At 36.2% G+C, this 19,544-nt stretch overlaps 1 protein-coding gene and 1 pseudogene across 2 annotated transcripts; one reads left to right on the forward strand and one right to left on the reverse strand.

Moving 5' to 3' along the window:
- Positions 1–3,520: 3,520 nt before the first annotated feature.
- LOC149208829 (putative pectinesterase 68 pseudogene) lies at positions 3,521–4,218 on the forward strand (annotated as a pseudogene). The gene is made up of 2 exons (XR_016253074.1): positions 3,521–3,756; positions 4,065–4,218. The product of XR_016253074.1 is annotated as a putative pectinesterase 68 pseudogene (transcript).
- A 9,425-nt stretch (positions 4,219–13,643) lies between these two features.
- LOC149208830 (uncharacterized) lies at positions 13,644–15,321 on the reverse strand. The gene has a single exon (XM_089396179.1). It carries the CDS (start codon positions 14,924–14,926, stop codon positions 14,222–14,224), a length of 705 nt encoding a protein of 234 aa, XP_089252305.1. The 5' UTR covers positions 14,927–15,321; the 3' UTR covers positions 13,644–14,221.
- Between the last annotated feature and the right edge of the window lie 4,223 nt (positions 15,322–19,544).

A 19,544-nucleotide genomic window follows, 5' to 3' on the forward strand; every position in this document is an offset into this window, starting at 1 on the left:
GGACAATAATATTTCTTATAAAACTACATACTCAGTTATGTGTTCGAATATATACTCATCATGGTGACCGAGCTCCATCATTTCTACCAAACGACAACAGGAACATGGCAAAATACACCCTGCATCTATAAAGTAGTCATCAGAAACTCAATTTTATCTTAGGATTCACATTCTCCCTCAAATACTTGCTACCATGTTCATCTTCACCTAAGGTTTGGGCTTATAAACTGAAAGTCATTCACATGATTTCGAGATCGAATCTTGCAATGTCCATTGTCGTTATTTCCATCCACTGAAAATATTTTCCAATTTAGGCAGAGGGAGAGAATATATGGCATGAAATACAATGTCTTCGATGATGTTGTATATCATTGAAAAATCCACTAGATTGTGAATAATGAAGGCCCCTACACCTTTAAATCTCACAGTGAAAGACAGTTGTCATAGGTATAGGTTGGGTATAGGTAACTCAATACAAGATGTTCCAAGGCTCTAGAGCGTTTGTCCAACCAAGGCTACGAGACTAGTAACTCAACCCAAGCTAAGGAGACATGAGAACCAATAAAAAACACAACAAAGAAATAAACCAACAATCACCATGGCTATCCAGGAAATGTCAACTCGCCCATCCTCCATGCCAATGACAGATCACAACCAACAAACCACATGCATATGCCATGCATGCCAAAACTAGTGAAGAAATCATGCATGTAACTGCAAGAAAATTTGGTGAAGTTGCTGAAGTTGATGCCTTCTTGTGCTTTCTTGCTCTTACTTTTCCTTCATGATCCAAGAATCCAAGTATACCACACCTTCCAAGAGTGCTCCAAGAAAACTCTAAGTGTCCAAGAGCATGAGAGAGAGAGAGAACTATGAGAGAGCTCCAAAACTGAATTGGCAATAGGTTACCAGCTAATCCTCAGAAGCTTTTTTATGGATGAGGCCTCTATTTTCTTCATTTTCCATTATTTTCCTTCATTTTCCTCCTCACATGCAACCTGTGACCTTTCACCCCTTTTTCTCTTAATTTCCATTATTTTCGTAAATAAATGTGCTAAAAAATCTATTTTTCCTTTCCAAAGCCTTGGCCATTGGCTTTGCCACTTTCCTTAGCCATAAGCAATCACAAGTGATCCCCATCACTAGGATTTTGCCCAACATTTAGCTTGGAATAAGTGTCCCATCAATCGTGGTTATTGTTTTTAACTTTTATTTCATGGAATTTTCACCACGAATGTTACATCAAGATCCATTTCTCACTTCTAACTAAAGTGAAGTGAATTCACCTACTTATCATTCTACAAACAAAATGAACCTGATTAGCTCATATTTGAAGCAACTATTCAACCCAAACCAAATTCCTAAGCTCATTTTGGATAAATTTCTTTTGACAACCCCAATCAACTTTTAAACAAAGAGTTCAAACCAACTCTTACATAAAGTAGTATAGGTTTCCCCTGTTCCAGACAAGAGCCACCTACAAGTTTTTTATAGAATTAAACTACAGTCTACAAACAATACACAGATAGGCATGTATATAATTTAAAATGAACCCAAGCCCTGCTCAAATTGTGTAGGAAGCCTAGAAGTTTAAAAAAATGGCATAAATGAAACCATCACTATTTGATGAAGCTGATCATGAAGAATTCATGTGCACTAGTACGATTCCATCTCTATTGCAGATATTCCTACATTTAGAAATGACGAGAGTGAGAGAATTGATATTCCTATATTCCCATGATACATGTGAGAGAAGGTAATTTCGGGGTTTGAGGTAACATACGAAGGTAATTTTTTTATTTCACCTTCATTAACTTTGACTTTAACTTTGACGGTAACATATGAAGACAGTTGAAATGTCATAACATGTTGCTCCTTCTCAACCGAATTTGATAGATTTGGATTAATTGAAGACTCAATAAAGTAGATTTGGATTATTGGAAGACTTCTCAACCTTATTTGATTTTATAGGGTTGGATTATTTGAATACCTAGCGAAGTTTATTAGTCCCTGCCATCTGGCAATGGCCCTATAGGAATAGAAATGTTGTTTTTAGCATTAAATTAAGCTGCTTATCATCCCGAATAAGTAGCTACTATGACGAATAACCAAACTTTTTGAACAGCAATCCATTTGATCGTCTTATTTAGCCTCTTCCCGAGGCGGGGAGGCTAAAAACATACGGTTATATCATATTTGTGTTTCACATTTAAAAATTTAAAAATTTAGCTTGCAAGTAATGCTAGCATTAAATCAAAAAATCAAATGTCAATTAAAAATTTAAAAATTTAGCTTGCAAGTAATGCTAGCATTAAATCAAAAAATCAAATGTCAGTCATAGTATATTTCTTTAGTATACTAGAGAAGAAGCATCGCTTCTTCTCGTTGTCTCTGCATGTACAGCTGCCACGACTTCGTTGACAACTACTATGGCTTCGACAACTGCTATGGCTTTTTCCAAGTGTCCTGATCCGTTGAAGTTCTGACCTTTAGAAAACAATGCATGTAATTGCAGGAGTGGGAGCAACAAAGGAGTGGCAGAAATGGAGAGAGCGTTGGTTCCTATACCACGTTTTGGAGAATGAAGTTGTGCAGCTCCTTTTATCTGCACCTGCACCACAGAAGACAAGGGATAAAACTTATGCACCACAGAAGATACAGTTATATCATATTTGCGCTTCACATTTAAAAATTTAAAAATTTAGCTTGCAAGTAATGCTAGCATTAAATCAGAAAATCAAATGTCAATCATAGTATATTTCTTTAGTATACTAGAGAAGAAGCATCGCTTCTTCTCGCTGTCTCTGCATGTACAGCTGCCACGGCTTCGTCGACAACTACTATGGCTTCGACAACTACTATGGCTTTTTCCAAGTGTCCTGATCCATTGAAGTTCTGACCTTTAGAAAACGAAGCATGCAATTGCAGGAGTGGGAGCAACGGAGGAGTGGCAGAAATGGAGAGAGCGTTGGTTCCTATACCACGTTTTGGAGAATGAAGTTGTGCGGCTCCTTTCATCTGCACCTGCACCACAGAAGACAAGGGATAAAACTTATGCACCACAGAAGACAAGGTATAAAACTTATCGGTGTCGTTGAATTTTACCAGGTTCATAGAATTAATTTTTCCCCACAGAAAATCTGGGATGAATAGAATGAGTGTGCTTTGCATCAAATTCAAAAATGATACGACTTCGTTTATCATGCTATGAAGTTACTAGAATTCGTTTATCATGCAGTCACGACATTCGTTTCATAAAAATGACAGAGGTGGAAGAAAACGAAAATTCATTTATCAATGTTTGATATTAAAACACAAATATTTAAGAAAGGTTATTAGGAGCAAAAATGTGCTGATCTTTTCTTGGAATATTTTTAACAATCATGTGGAAATCTCCAATTATTTATAATTTTCAGCTTATTTGTTGTCTCCGTACTCATACAGAACTTAGCGCCCCTCCTAACAAACTTGTTCGATAACTCCAATTTATAGATCTGTAATTCTAAATCCAAGTTCTGAAATGCAGAAATGTGAGCTGAATTCCATAGCTCGAGTGTTTGGCGCCATAGCCGCTCAAGGCCGGACTACGCCGAACGAGCAGACAGGCTTTTCCTTCGTGCACTGTAGAGTGACTGGCACAGGACCACTTTACCTGGGCCGCGCCATGGGACAATACTCGCGTATTGTCTATGCTTATTCCTACTTCGACGACATAATTGCAGGGTGGGACGACTGGGATCAAACCAGTAAAGAAGGGTGCGTATGAATTAGACAAGTATTTACGTTTTTCAGTGATTACCGACTCACATACATGATAAACACCTAATCTAATTCGTACATCTAATGGTTTGTTTAGTTAATTCATCTGGTTTTGATGATAAATTATACTGCTTGGTTTATAAATGTTCGCAGAAATTTTATTTTTTTCAAAGTTGTGAATTTATTAATATATTCAAAATATATTTTAAATAATAAAAAATTATATTGACAGATTTTCATTAAAAAATTATTTTATCTATTAGTTATATTAAGCGGCCAATAATTATTGTATTGGGTAATTGCAGAACTGTGTTCTTCGGTCTGTATAATTGTTATGGCCCAGGAGCTCGAGCTGCGCGTCGGATTTCATGGGCTCACGAGTTGACACCAGCGCAGGCTCAACCGTTCCTGGTCAAAAGTTTCATCAATGGCAGGCATTGGCTTGCGGATAGTGATTAGCTATGCAGGCGCACACCCTTAATTTTTTTTTGAATGCAAGCTGAAATAATTGTTTAAATAATGCCTCTTGTTTTGCACATATTAAAAAAAGAATATTAGGAGAAAATTGTACCTTTTGCACCTTTCTCTTCCAATTGGATTTGGAATTGCACCTTCTTGTTTTTCCTCTGTAATCCCTCGTCAATGTTAAGGTGGCCTGCGGTCTGCCTAATCTGGGTTTTACAAGAAAAGCCTTTCCCCGGGGTGCTTGTCCAGGTGACCAACAACTGCAAATACTGTGATGTTGCTAACATTGTGCTCTGCTTTGCCCTTTCTTAGCCTCTGCTTGCTAAGTTGAAACATTCTCAACCAGACGTTCCTCCAGTTACATGTATTATCTCAGACGGGGTTGTCTCCTTTCCACAGAAAACTGCGAGGAAGCTCGGAGTTCCGAGAGTATCCTTCTCGACTGCCAGTGCTTGCAGTTTCTGCCCTTTCTGCGTTTTAGTTTTGGCAAAAAATGGAGTATATGCAATAGTTTGATACAATCCAAGTGCGGTATTCTTCCTTTTGTGCAATCCAAGTGCGGTATTCTTCCTTTGGCAGTTCTCTGAACTGTTGAGAGAATTTGAGTAGGATAACGGCAATAATTACTATGCCATATGAACGGTTACCATGATCTCCCTCTAACTGCGAATTGTGTCGTTGTAACTAATCGAAAGGATCTTTACTCTATTGCTTTTCCAACCACTGATGGATTTCGCTCATACAATGATCGGAGAGCACCATAAACCTACCCAGCTTTGTGGCCTATGACCCATAGCTTTTTGTTCGCACAGCAAATGAAGACCGGCTACAGGAGATGACTAATACACTTTCAAGAAGGTTTCACTGCGAATGTAAGAAAGAGTGAACTCCTATATATCCATCTTATCTGTAAACACATGACAGGGAAGGACAAGGCATAGCAGCAGGCCAAGACAGCTTTAGTCGCAGAAGTTCAGGCAGATCCAGATTCATAGTAACTGGAAGTTATACACTAGTTACGAATTTAAAAACGAACCTGCATGGACTACACGTTTTATTTATGAGTGCCACTTGTCTCATTGTTTTCCATCAGATGTCTGCTGGTTTGTGGTAGTGTGTTCTACCATATCGGTGCGGGTGTTCGACAGAGTGACAGGTGGTGACTTTACTGGCAAGAACCTTATGGTCGTGATGATACTTTTCAATCCCGTGTCGCTTGATGTGAAGCTTCACGTGGTCACCGAGACTGAAAGTAGGGTTGGAAGAATTAGAAACGCGTAAGATCAAGTGAATGGCGACAATATGATTATTCTCTTGTATTGACAGATTAAAATAGCATATAGGGATGCATTTAACGTGAGGCCGGGAATATTTGGAGGTATGTTGTATATAGTGTTAGATTGAAAAAAACCCAAAATTCTGTAATTTATTGTTAGAATCGTGATTTCGATCATTCATGTAGAATTTGAATGTTGCACCTTGGAGAATGTGAAAATTCATCCAATACGAAAAGGAGTGCCCCTTATCTCTCCATCCTAGATTTGGATAACTAACCAAGCACCTTCTTCATTTTGGCACATCTCCGGAAAGCTGAAAACAAGTTGGTTAAGATTTAATATTGATATAAAAATAAATGTAATTGTTTGCCATATTCCGAGCATGACAATGTAATTGTTCTGCCAGATTCCCGGTCACACTGCATTTGGTCAGAAGAGTTGTTCCCTTACAATATATTAAGACGATCCAGAAAGAGGACATGGGAAACGGAGTCTCTGTATATGTGATAGGACCATGTGCAAATAGACTGTTACAGAGTCGCTTTTCCTTGTGGCAACACCCTCGTTGTCAGAGTTGATTTCTATAAAGTTATTGTCCGACAGAACGGAAATTTTGTTGCCTTTTGACGTCATATGCTTAAATGGGACTAGGATTTCATACTAAACAGTTTACCCTCCTCTCATTTGAGTCGAAAATGGATGATAGCTGGATCCAGTTTCAACGAATGCTAGGCATCCTTGCAAATTCTCTTCACGTGCATTTTCGCTTTGAAAGCACGCACGCAGATTAATAAACCTGTTTATCTGATCACATAACCTTCATAGTTGTTTTAAATAAATTTATATAGACTCTTCGTAACAAGAGCTGCAGGCAGCCGGAATTCCTTCTGGACATGAAAAAAATTAATAAAACATAATGTGTAGCTTGTTCCTCTATCCACTTAGTTGTTGCAGCTGTTTGGAGCGCTGATGATAAAATGCATACTGCAATATACCAGTATAAAAGGGCTGCATCTAAATCCTTGTTTTAAAACTTAAAAGATACGAATCTTTGTGATGTGAAAGAACATAAATCCCATGCTTATATTTCTATTACTATTAGAAGCTTCCAGAATTCCAAGACAGTCATCTTGGTTCAAGCATTTAAAAGAACTGGTCTCAATATTATTGCCTGGTTTGGAAGAACACGTGACTTGCATTTCACGGTGAGTTTTACAAAGTTTAAAACAACAAAATTATTAAATACATTTTGGATATGGATTGGGTGATGACTGAAGAGGTTTTGGATATGGCGAACTAGCCTAGATGGGTTAATGGCGAACTAGCCTAGATGGGTTAATGCAATTGTCAGCTTTGTGTTGCCTCTATTGGCATGACTTTCTTTCAGCCCTCAATGTCCCCTGAACCCCTCTACGCCTGTTCTCCACATCTTTACAATGTCCATGACTGCGAGCTGTTCATCTGCCATTAACGAACGAGCTATTTCCAAGGTATATAGATAATACTGAATGTTTTATTAAATTGCACTGTACTATTCCTCTACAGGAAACTCCAGCTGCCTCAAAAGTAACTTAACGAACGAGCTATTTCCAAAGTATATAGATAATACTGAATGTTTTAGAGTTATTTCCAAAGTATATAGATAATATTGAATGTTTTATTAAATTGCACTGTACTATTCCTCTACAGGAAACTCCAGCTGCCTCAAAAGTAACTTAACGAACGAGCTATTTCCAAGGTATATAGAAACTCCAGCTGCCTCAAAAATAACTTGTAAATCCTTCCAAGTTAAGGCATTGTAAAGCCTTACAGGTCAAAGCAGGGACTTGTTGCGATGCAGCTTCCCTTGTTTGGATTATTTCAAACCTCTCAACGACCTTTCAATCTGATTTGACTATGGTTTTGGATTATTTGAATAACCAACAAAGGCAATAATCAAACATTGTTGTTAAACCTTTCTGTTAAGCCCTTCAATGACTGATATTGACTCAAATTTACACATCGTTAAACTTTCTGGTTAAGCCCATACAATCCCTAAATTTCATAATTAAAATGAAAATAACATTGGTCAACATGGAATAGAGTTGTCTATGTTGATGCAGGGTACAAACGAGTTAGAATTCATAATCGCAACATAAACGTCAAATCAAATCAAGCTCTTTTTCAACGGAATCTAATCTTCTTAATTTTTTTCTATGTAAGAAAATGAATTAATAATAGATTAATAAACTTATTTGATTTATGCTGTCTTTTCATATTTGATTTATTTTCGAAACGAAAATAGATTTTTTTGATTATCTATTATTAATTTTTATTTTTTTTTATTTTTTTTCTCATTTTCTTTTTTTCTAATTATTAGAAATCTTATTTAATTTATTTTTAAGAAGAAAAATAATTTTTTTGGCTAGATTTTATTTTCATTTAGTTATAAAAATAGATTAATAAATTAATTATTATTATATTTATGGGATTTTTTTAGAATTTTTTGGTTAGGTTTTATTTTTCTTTATGTAAGAAAATGGATTGATAGAAAAGTAAGATTTAAAGTCTATTTCTTTCAACACTATTAATAAGTTTTTTTTTGTAGGCTTGGTGGGACTACATCTTCATCATGTCCAAGATATCACCTCAAAGGGAATTGAAATAATGACTTCACATCAAGGAGTGCCTTAAGAGAGCTCTTGATCACGGTGGAGTGCCTTAACAGAACTCAAACACTACTAATAAATTATTTCAATTAACTATGATTTAGCTTTTGTGCAAACATTATTATTTAACCTATCAAATCAAAAAATATTAATAAAAAAATAGATTATATTTTGAAATAAATTAAATGAAATATTGTTATAAAAATTTTAAATCTTCATAATTAAATACTTACTACAACTAGATTTACAAACAATAAATATGATTCAATGATAGATTTCATATAAATTTACAACCTTAAGCATTAATAAAATAATTAAACATATTACAAATAATATAATTCTACATATATAATATTTTCATTTCACATGTTTATATAATTTAGATTGATAATAGAATGTGGTTTATGCAATGCCAGATAAATACTAAACAAATTAGAAATGTAGTTTTGTAATATATGTTGCTTTTAAAAGCAAATAGATATTTTTACATAACCTTGAAAATAATTTGAATAAAGCAAAGAAGAGACAATGAGATAGCCACTCATGAGCATTCGCAACAATAAAAAAATGAGAGTGGCTAATGAGTGTGAAATAAGCACTCTCAAGTATTCACTACAAAATTTATGTATTTTAAATTGATAATAAAATGTGTTTTATGCAGTGTCATATAAATGCTAAACAAATATATATTGTTTTAGAGGAAAATATATTTCTTTGCATAATGTAGAAAACAATTTTAATGTAGTAATTAGAGATGTGAGATAGCTACTCCTATCTCACTCGTGAGCATTTAGTACATATTCACTACAAAATGTAAAGAATTATTGTTTAAAATGCATCCATAAAATTAGGAATAATAGGATGTTAGAGTTAATTAGAGGGATGTATTGTACTAATCCATTCTTCTATATTAAATTAGTGATGCATGAGCATCTAGACCTAGCCAGCAATGTGATGGTGTGGTCACATGTTGTGGCTAATGAAATTTTGGAGGAAGAATTGGTTATTTAAATTGTATTAATTTCAAATTATGTAAGTGGTTAATTTGTTGCCTAATTCTGAACAGAATTGGGAATAAAATGGCAAGTGATCCTCCCTGCGTGGAGATCAAGCCAATTAGCTATATTGATTAGTTAGAGTAGGATTTGATTTCTTAAAATATAGTGAATTCCTTCATTTGTGGAAGGAAACTGTTAGATGGAACATATATGTAATTTCATTTATTTTCTGGAAGGGGGAGTCGAGAGGAGACAGAGAGAGAGGATTCACGAGGGAATTGTAAGCCTACAGGTAGTTTAGGAATAGAGGCCACTAATTGAAGAATCAGGCCAAAGAGGAAGGATTCAGGAGCGCAAAATAGTGTGTGGATTGTAATTGAAATAGAGGTCTTTTAATCTGTGTAATCGGCCAAGGCGAGACTATGTAATCGTTTTATGTTGAATGAATGATATTGCTGTGTTTATAATTGATTTTCGAGCCTGCGGAAACCCTTGTGCTTTCAGATTCTTTGTATTCAGGCCGGGTGATTATCCCTTAGTTTTGTTATGTTTAAAAGCCTAGGTCATGTGATTGACAACAGTCATGGCTTTATTTTAAATATCATTGTTTGATGCGGGTCGGCAAAATCTTTTTACATAGTTTTGGTCCCGCAAGTGAAAAACCCAGTTTACACTAAGAATGAGCGCAAAACATAGTCGGATTTGGAATCCGGACTTGAACCATTTATAGACGAGGCTTTATACTTTATCGGGTCCGTAAGAATATCAGATCAACGCTTTAGAGTGGCCAGAGCCTGGCTTGGAGGATTGCGACCATGCGATATGCGATTAAATCGTAGCCGTCAGATCGCGATCAACCGTGGCCATTGGATCGCGGAAGCAGTTTTGTAACAGTGTATGGTATTTCGAATGGCGGAAGGATTGTAAATGGTATTGAGTGGTGGTCACCCGATCCCATTCACCCTTCGACACGTAGCAGTGAGGGTGAATAGGGAAACTGCTTTATCGGGCGGTTAACCCTCGTATAAATTGTCCGCCCGAAATAAGATATGGACTGTCATATCCGCTATGCGCAAATCGATAATGGAGAACTGGTGTCAGTTTAAATGTTCAGAATCAATGCTGACCGTTAGATCGGAGAAGAATCGGACATCGGAGATCAGAGATATGGAATGACAGTGGGACGGTGATGGACCAAAGGATGGATCCACCGATATTTATAGAAGCGAGCTTATAAAATTTGAGTTCTGGTTAAAGCGTTCGGAGCGGGGTTTTGTTTGATTTTCCCGTGTTTCTATGTATTGCAGTAAAATGGTATGGTCCCAGGTTTTTAAAGCAAAAGCATATGAGAACGCTTCTGATATGTATATGGGGGCATGAAACTTTAAAGGTTTTTAAGGGTGAAATAGTCCCAATAAGGTGTGAGGGTGTAGCAGCCGTATGGTTGCATCATTTTGGTATCAGAGCAGGGGAAGGGAAGAAAATTTCCTACGAGAAGGATGTTTTGCTTATGAAGATTTATGATACAAAAGGTATGAAAGTTGCCGCAATTGAATGAATGGCAATGTTGGGCACGGGACTACAGTAGTAAGACTGTAGAAGAATTTTTGGATGTTCTTAGAGATTGTAGAAGAACCTCATTCCAGCTGAGGCTTGGAACAGATAGGGACAGAGGAGTCCTTAAGAGAAGTGAGTGAAGAAACCAGAGAGAGAGCAAGATTGCTCAGTGAAAATTCTAAATAAAGACGACTTGGAGACCAAGAAGAGGAGAAGCTTGGTGAGAAAATCAATTGAGAAGGAAGTTGATTGGTTGCAAGTGTAGAGCTCACATAGCAGAGAAGATGGCTATGGATAGTCATATGGAAGATTCAGAGGAAGGCTACAAGATGAATGAGAAGGGTGCTCAAACAATCCATAGGAAACAGATAAGTCAAGCAGAGATTGACAAGGAAATAGATGAGATAAGAGAAGAACTCGATGTGTTAGTAATGCTGCTAGAGGAGAACCAAAGACAAGGTTGGGTCTTGAAGAGGAAGCCAGTGAAGTGGCCTAAGTTGCATAGAAGGCTGCAACAAGAACAGGTAAAGTGGTTGATAGAAAACCTCAAAGAAGCAGAAGAAAAAATGGAAGTTTCCATTTGTAGACCAGAATAAGTTGCATAGTTATTCTATCTCTCTATATTGTCTTTGTTTTTCTTGTTTTGGTATCAAAACCATGAGGAGTTGTGGCATGTGAGAAACAATATTGAAGCACTTTCCATTGGGAGTTGTGCAAGTTGAACTCTTCTAGCCATAGGTTCAGATAATCTATTGCATGCAATATAGAACCAACCACATGAAGCATGTGATGTATGCAGCTACATGAAATGTTTTTAGAAATCTCATCTAGTGCTTCCTACAACTCCCACATGTACATGGAGTACTTGGTGATAGTATTATGGTAGCCATTAAGCAAATATCCTCCATGTATACCATTACGCATTTCCCCACCTTCTCGTCTAGATCTAGGAGATTTGTGAGGGAGTCCAGAGTAAATCTTGAAATCAAATCTGACCCCAAATTCTATAGCTCACAGTGAACGATCGACTCTTGAATCTCTATTGCCAATTCTATCTGATGGGGAAAATAATCAATGAGGGAATTCATTTCCTCTGCATTAATCAACAAGGATTTGTTGGTAATGGTGATCTTAGGATTCTCATCCCACAAAGGATTTCCATCACCCTCAAGATCGACCCTAGTTGAGAACTTGTAATGAACTTGTAATGTGGATTGAGCCATGGACCAATGGACTAGCTATCATTCTTAGCTCTAAGATCATTTATTGTTATTTTTCTAGATCTTTTAGTTGATTATGATCCTCATTTGACTCAGTATTCCTGGAGCTAAATTTCATGTAGCAGGCCTTACCATAGAGGGATGCAGTTCTCATGATTTGTAATTCTAGATCTGTTTTTGTAGCATTATGGTTTTCATCTTCGATTTTGCCTCTACAAACTTAGGACTTTGTGGAGTTTTGGTATATTTAGGAGTGCTAATTACTTAATCAGAGGTGCCAATATGAGATTTTGGGCTCCTAAATTCTAATTTTGGTATCCTCCTAGGGGTTGCATGTTGAGTTGTTTATTTCATCAAATTGGAACTGATTGTTTGAATGCCAATTCATTTGTTTGAATGTTTCGTTGATTCACTGATTATGTTGAATTTGTTGGTGAGCAACTTTTGATATATCATATCTAATAAATCTATTTCCTTAAGAGAGTTTGGATTTTCTGTGATCTTGTGAGTTCTTCAATATCTCCCCAACTAGAGAAACCCAGACCAAAATTTGCAAAAGATCAACTATTTAAGGCATAATTAGTTAAGGAAGTTGAAGCCACAATGTGGAGCTAAGTTAATCTAGACTTAAAAATATAACTTAGTTATTTTTTATGATTTTTTATTATTTCAGTAATGTAAGTTGCATAGTAAAGTAGGTTTTTTTAAATATTTATGTACATTTATCATACATTTAATTTATGTAGATGCACTAGCTTGAAACTAAATTTCTTAAAATTGCTTCACTTTATAAATAAAAATACTCAAACACCTAAATGAAATTATACTATAAAAAACATATAAAGTAGACAATAAACGTTAAAGAAAATTCAAACAAAATCATTTAAAATTACTTCAAGTTTTAAATTCACATTTAAAATTAAAAAAATATATAGTTTTATAAAGATAATTAAATAGTAAAAGATTCACTAAGCCGTTCAACCTATATTTTAATTAATTTAAAATAAATTAAAAATTAAAAGTTTTCTTCTGCTTTTTCAACCTATAAAAATAAAATTTTAAAATAAAAAAACCTATCATCTCATTTTTATCCAATGATAATGATAAATACCATCAATTCATAAAATTCGAACCCCTGGTCATTTTTGCTAATCTCCTTGAGTCAATTCCTTATATTAGTAGACTGTTGGAAACCTTAAACGGTTAAACGGTTACTTTGCCCCTCTTGCTTTTTATCATTCACCATTGTTACGGAGACGCTATAAGTTATTAATATAATCCACAAAAAATATAAGTACTCGCTCTCGAAAATAATCACGCTGCGTGATGTTGTATCCAACAGAGGATAAAAGTACAGAAAGATAATTGAAAACCATGTATCATTTATTTTTATTTTTTAATTTGAGTGTGGTTTATGGAGAGATGCAGATATTGGTGACCGCTAACTGCTATGTTTTTGTGGCAATAGTATTTCAGGCATTTCTCTTTTCTTTGTCTTAATGATGGGTTTAACTCTTAGGGTATGGAGGATAATTAAATCAGTGACGTTATGTTCACAAAAAAATATAGAGGAGAATTGGACCAAAGACTTTTAATTGGGAGATGCTTTAAAAACTAGAGCTCAAGAAAATAAGATAAAATGATAAAATCAGAATAGATGACAATCAAGATGAAAATGATTGCAAATTTACAGATAAATATTCATTTTTATGAGTGAAATTTACACGACCAACAAACAAACAAAAACTTACATTTGTGCTGAAAAAATACAAACAAAAACTTACATATAGATATTCATGTCCTAAGTCTAAAATAAATCTAAATTTATGTTTATTGTAAATTTAAAAATATTTCCAAAATATTACTACTTCATGAGCTGAAGAGCCCACTCACTGCCCCACTGACGATTGACTGAACCATTCGGAAAACACGGCGCGTCTGTTTTATATGGCTATCGAGCTTGCAGCTAAACTGACATTTAATGCACGATAGCAGGCTCATTAACCCTTTCCGAACCAAACGAGCTCTATTGTAAATTAAAAAATATTTCCAAAATATTACTACTTCATGAGCTGAAGAGCCCACTTACTGCCCCACTGACGATTGACTGAACCAAACGAGCTCTTTTGCCGGCAGATGTGCTTATTGTAAATTAAAAAATATTTCCAAAATATTACTACTTCATGAGCTGAAGAGCCCACTTACTGCCCCACTGACGATTGACTGAACCAAACGAGCTCTTTTACCGGCAGATGTGCTTATTGTAAATTAAAAAATATTTCCAAAATATTACTACTTCATGAGTTGGAGAGCCCACTTACTGCCCCACTGACGATTGCCTGAACCAAACGAGCACTTTTACTGGCAGATGTGCTGGGACCCACGGATGCAACTCGATGAATACCATGCTCTGAGAGTCCAAAAATGTCATTTTTAGCGCAGCTCGGATCCACGTAAACCTTACACGCCACATCCTCGCACCGATATCTCCAACCACCGCAAGCGATGTAACCATCGCAGGCGCTGCAAGTGTATGCTTTCCCCTTTAAATCACCCGTCACAATTTTGAGTTTGTGATTTGCGTGCCCACCGTAGTCGAGTATTTTAGGAAGCGCCACACACAAGGGATGGAGCCTTGTGTTATGCCTTTCAGTTTCGAACACAAAACCTTTCATCACCTCGTAGCAGGCACTGCAGTGATGCCTCAGAAACGTCTTGGAACGAAACTTGATGATCACGTCGCTGCGAAACGGGTGTTGGATGGCGTCAGGGAGGGCGGCGCAGACCTCGTGCAGAGTGAAATTCTTACACTTCGAACCAGAAGAAATCTTACACTTGTAACCCCTGTTGGCTCCGTATTCTTTGCAGCCGCTGCATGTGTACGCCGGAAGACCCTCAAACAGCAAGAGCTCATGCTCATGGCGGGTAGCGTTAAACAATACTTCTCCCTCTCCCTGCTTTTCATCATCTCTGGCTGTTGGATTTGGATTCGGCTCCGCCATGAAGGAGGCGCAGTCTCAATTAATGACAGACCTATTTTCCCTCTCACTAAATGCGAAGGTGGACGATATTGGGATCGCTGGGCCAGAATTATGGGTGCATTGGCTTATTTATATAAATTGGGGGAAGAGCAGCTTTCAACGCTGGTGCTATATCGCTAATAAACAGAGCTATTATGGGTTATTGGTAAGTGGGCGGCCTCTGACCTAATTGTCTTATCAACCACCAAACACTAAACACTAAGGCGGCCGCCCTTATGGAGGAGGCCGCCCTTACAATGGGCAAGAGCTAAAATACTAATTACGTCTTGTCAACCACCAAATACTAAGGCGGCCGCCCTTATGGAGGCGGCCATTACCATGGGCAAGAGCGAACCAGTGTGCCAGAGCTCACCAGTCTGCCGTACCCCCACTTGCATAAACATAAAAAATGCAAAATAGAGTGTTAATATAATGTTGTTCTGAAAACTCACGAGCATATGAAAGTCGACATCAACTGTCACAATTATAGCAACTCCATACTGAGTCTTTCAAGTCAAATGAAAATCCCCGGAATCTGGCGATGAGTTGTCGCTATTAAAAAAACAAATCTATAAACAGTGCTCACATGGAGGGAATCCAGCGGTGAGTTGTCTTTAATGAATAAAATACTTATCAATGTATATATTAATATTAACTCTCACGTAGTGCTTCCCTTTTTCCAAAGGAAAAGTGGCGGTTTCAGTGAACATCCCAAACCACGGTCCCCCTCCCCCGAAATGAAAAGTAGTCAAATTTGGCACCCCACGTGCATAAATCATTTAAAAGAAAAGTAAGTTGAGTGTTAATATAATGTATCTCACTGGGATGAACCATTGAAAATGGAAATTGAGTAGAGTGAGTGTTAATTTAATGCTATGAAAATTCAAACGAGTTGTTTTTGTTTTAATTTTTTGGAAGTTTTTTTTTTTTTTTTTTGGGAAGTTTTCTGAGTTTTTATCTTATTTTTCTAAAATCTGGTAAGTATTTATTGTAATCATAAGTTTGATGAATAATTCTTTTATAAGTATTTAAGTGCCTGAGGGCGCTGAATCTATATATACATTCAAAAAACCAATGTAAATAACACAAATTAAAATTTCACATTAAATTTTTTCACTAAATTCCATTAAATGCCCGTATGGAGGCGGCTCTTATCATGGATGTCCATATCAAAAATAAAAATCAAACTACTCTTCTCACGAGCATTTAATGCCCTATGGCACGCTGGTTAGCTCTTGCCCACTTTTCACATGGAGTCCGGCTCTCGATAGCTAGATACATATTGAAGCGAGTCACTGTCCCCTGTCTTTTTCTCCTACTGTGCAGTGCTTCGGTAAGTATTTAATACTTGTAATTCTAAAGCCGCTGAACTTTCTACGCTGACGTGCATTGTGGCGTGCTTTGGACAACTGGATAGAAAAACAACACTAAAATTTCAAAACGAGTTAGATGGTCGATCCATTATTATTGAGAAGAGTGGTTTGATTTTTATGTTGTCATTTGACTTTGATTATGGATTATCCTTCATTTATTTTTTTTTTTATTTTAGTACCAATTAGATTCTTTACAAGTTTATACCTATTACAATTATTGATATGGACATCCATGATAAGGGTCGCCTCCATACGGGCATTTAAAGCCCTATGGCAGGCTGGTTAGCTCTTGCCGTGAAAAGTGGCCCTTTATCGGCAAATATCTATGATGGGTGTAAAATTATGCTACGAAAGTTGCAATGAAAATTGAAAAAACTCAAATATATGATTACCAATTTTGTTTATTAAAGTTATATAAAAAACATTTGGGTATAATATAAAAAGAAAATTAAAATACAGAATGTAATTATTATTTTAAATATATAATTTCTATTTATGAAAAAGTAATATGATTTAAAAAGTGTTTTACAGAAATTTGGTATAACTTTAAAAATTATTTTTTTAATATTAATATGTTACTAATCTTTTAATATTAATATGAAATAATCCTTTGTATTAACTAAAGCATTTAGACATTTAGTTACTATTTTTGGAAAATATTTTTAAACATTGTTAATCAAAATATTGTTATAAAATTAGTACAAATCTCATATATTTTTAGAAATTTAGGAAAATCTTAAATATTTTTAGAAGAGATTAATATGAAACAATTTTAGATTATTCTAATTTATGTGAAACCCATTTAATGATGAGGAGGACATGCAATACAATGCAATGCCCCAAGGGAGAGAGCCAAAAGACCTAAGCATATACAGATGGCTTAAGTCTCTTCACATAGTGTAGAGCTTGGCACCTCAAATAGTATTTTGAATTTCAGATCATTTAAGGAGAAAATTTGAGTGTGAGGTTTGGATAAAAGCATTAAAGAGTTTTTCATATTGTTGTTGAGTCGTTGTCATTGTTATCTAGTGTTTGTTCAGTTCACTGGGAACGAGCAAAGAGCAGTACCACAAGGCCTGGGAAAGAATCTCGTGTCCTTAAGTTCTAGCCACCACTGCTAGCCATTGTCGTCACCATCGTGAACCCTTGCAATCAGTTTGCAATGGTTGTTCTAAGGTTGTGACCAGTCACAATTTGCAGAGTCGTTGTGGTGCCATTATAGTTGTTGTTGTTATAACTCTCTGCTATAAATCTAGTTCATTGACAAAGGCATTGAACCACTGTGTATAAATGTGTGTGAGAAACAAGTTTGGAGAAGGTGTTGTGGAGAAAGTCTTTGTAGAGAAAATTATAGTCAAAACATTATTAAAGTCACTTATTTATTTAACAAGTGTGATAGTTGCATAGAAAAATAGTCCTTGCCTCTTTTAGTAGTTATAGAAACGTACATTTTGTCATTATTCATAATCGACTGCAACAAATATTGGTTACTGAGCCCTCTACACCTTTTTTTGTTTACAATTATTCAATTCTTAAGAGTAAATGTCATTAAACAAGTGAACAATGTAGCCATTTAAACCTTTTAATTACACTAAGTTAGCAATAGCCATTGTGGCAAGCATAGTGTGTAGAATGATGACATGAAACTTGAAAACATGGACACATGGTGGTTGCACTACACAATGTATGCACGTTGAGGCGATATTTTCACTTTCACATATAACAATAAAGTAGCAATTTCTCCACTCTTCAATGACAAACACTCTGCATTGCGCGTACTAATTAGGAGTTTTGTTCATCTTCCTGTAATATAACTCAATAAACATGGCTACTCTATTTATTGGCCTCAAATCAGTCCCCCTGCTCCAAACGTTATCTTGCCATCTCTAAAATTGTGGTGATAATTCCTTGAATGGAGCACTTTCGGTTGAATAGCGCTCAATCTTCAAAGGATCATTTAAACATCACATCAAATGTATCCCTGCCTAATGGCGGGAGCATCAACCAATAGACCGTGACATCTCTATACCATATCACGAGGTATGAACATCATAATCACTTGGAATATTTTTATTAGTCCCTGCGATGCGATCGTTCGATCGTGGACCACCAATTGATTCATTGGTTGACCTAAATTTTTTTGGTTTCTATCAAATTTAAACTAAAGTGTTAAGTTGGAAATTTCATTCATCAAAATTTTAACCAAAGTATTTGAAGGGAAAACATTCTACCTCTTATTGTAAATTTCACATACCTCTCGTGCAAAAGTTTTTTCTATATCCAAACGTTTATAGCAGTGCATACCTCTAAAGTTACTGCAGCCAATGTCCTTCCAAGGCCCTTTCCACATGTCCTTCCAAGGGCCTTTCCACATGTCATTCTGCATGCATGCAACATTAGTATTGTAAGGTCCAATATTGTAAATGACACCTTCCTTAGCCTATGCATACCCCAGAGTACATACCCCAAAGCGCAGTGAGTTGATCTTCAGATGTAAACTCCAGTTTAGTAAATGATGCCTTTCTTAGGTGGTGCATACCCCAGAGCGCAGTGCGCTGATCTTCGCCTCTAAAGACATTGTTGCTCAAACTTTGGCTTTGAGAGCAGTGCGCTAATCTTCGCCTCTGAAGACATTGTTGTTCGAACTTTGGCTTTGAGAGCAGTGAGCTAATCTTCGCCTCTAAAGACATTGTTGTTCGAACTTTGGCTTTGAGGGCAGTGCGCTTATCTTCGCCTCTTAAGACATTGTCGCTCGAACTTTGGCTTTAAGAACCAACAAAGGAGAAATAGACATTGTTGCTTGAACTTGGCTTTGAGAACCACCAAAGGAGAGGTGCAATGATTGGCCTCGAGTTTCTCAGGGAGGACTATAGCAATTGTTCGATCGTTGACCACCAATTAATTCATTGGTTGACCTATTCTTTTTTGGTTTCTATCAATTTAAACTAAAGTGTTAAGTTGAAAATTTCATTCATCAAAATTTTAACCAAAGTATTTGAAGGGAAAACATTCTACTTCTTATTGTAAACTTCACATACCCCAATGCAGGAAGGTTGGCCCAATTTTATTTTAACCATAGCCTAGTTGTGGCAAAGTCTCTTATCCAAAGTTTCCTCGTGCAAAAGTTTTTTCTATATCCAAACGTTTATAGCAGTGCATACGTCCAAAATTACAGCAGCCAATGTCCTTCCAAGGCCCTTTCCACATGCCCTTCTGCATGCATGCAA

The sequence above is a fragment of the Pinus tabuliformis genome, chromosome 1_2 (assembly GCF_031772625.1).
Source record: "Pinus tabuliformis cultivar Carrire ecotype Pingquan chromosome 1_2, CPIR1, whole genome shotgun sequence".
Classification (NCBI taxonomy): domain Eukaryota; kingdom Viridiplantae; phylum Streptophyta; class Pinopsida; order Pinales; family Pinaceae; genus Pinus; species Pinus tabuliformis.

Coding starts and splice junctions, on each gene's coding strand:
- LOC149208830 (XM_089396179.1), bottom strand. CDS start 14,926: ATGGCGGAGCCGAATCCAAATCCAACAGCCAGAGATGATGAAAAGCAG.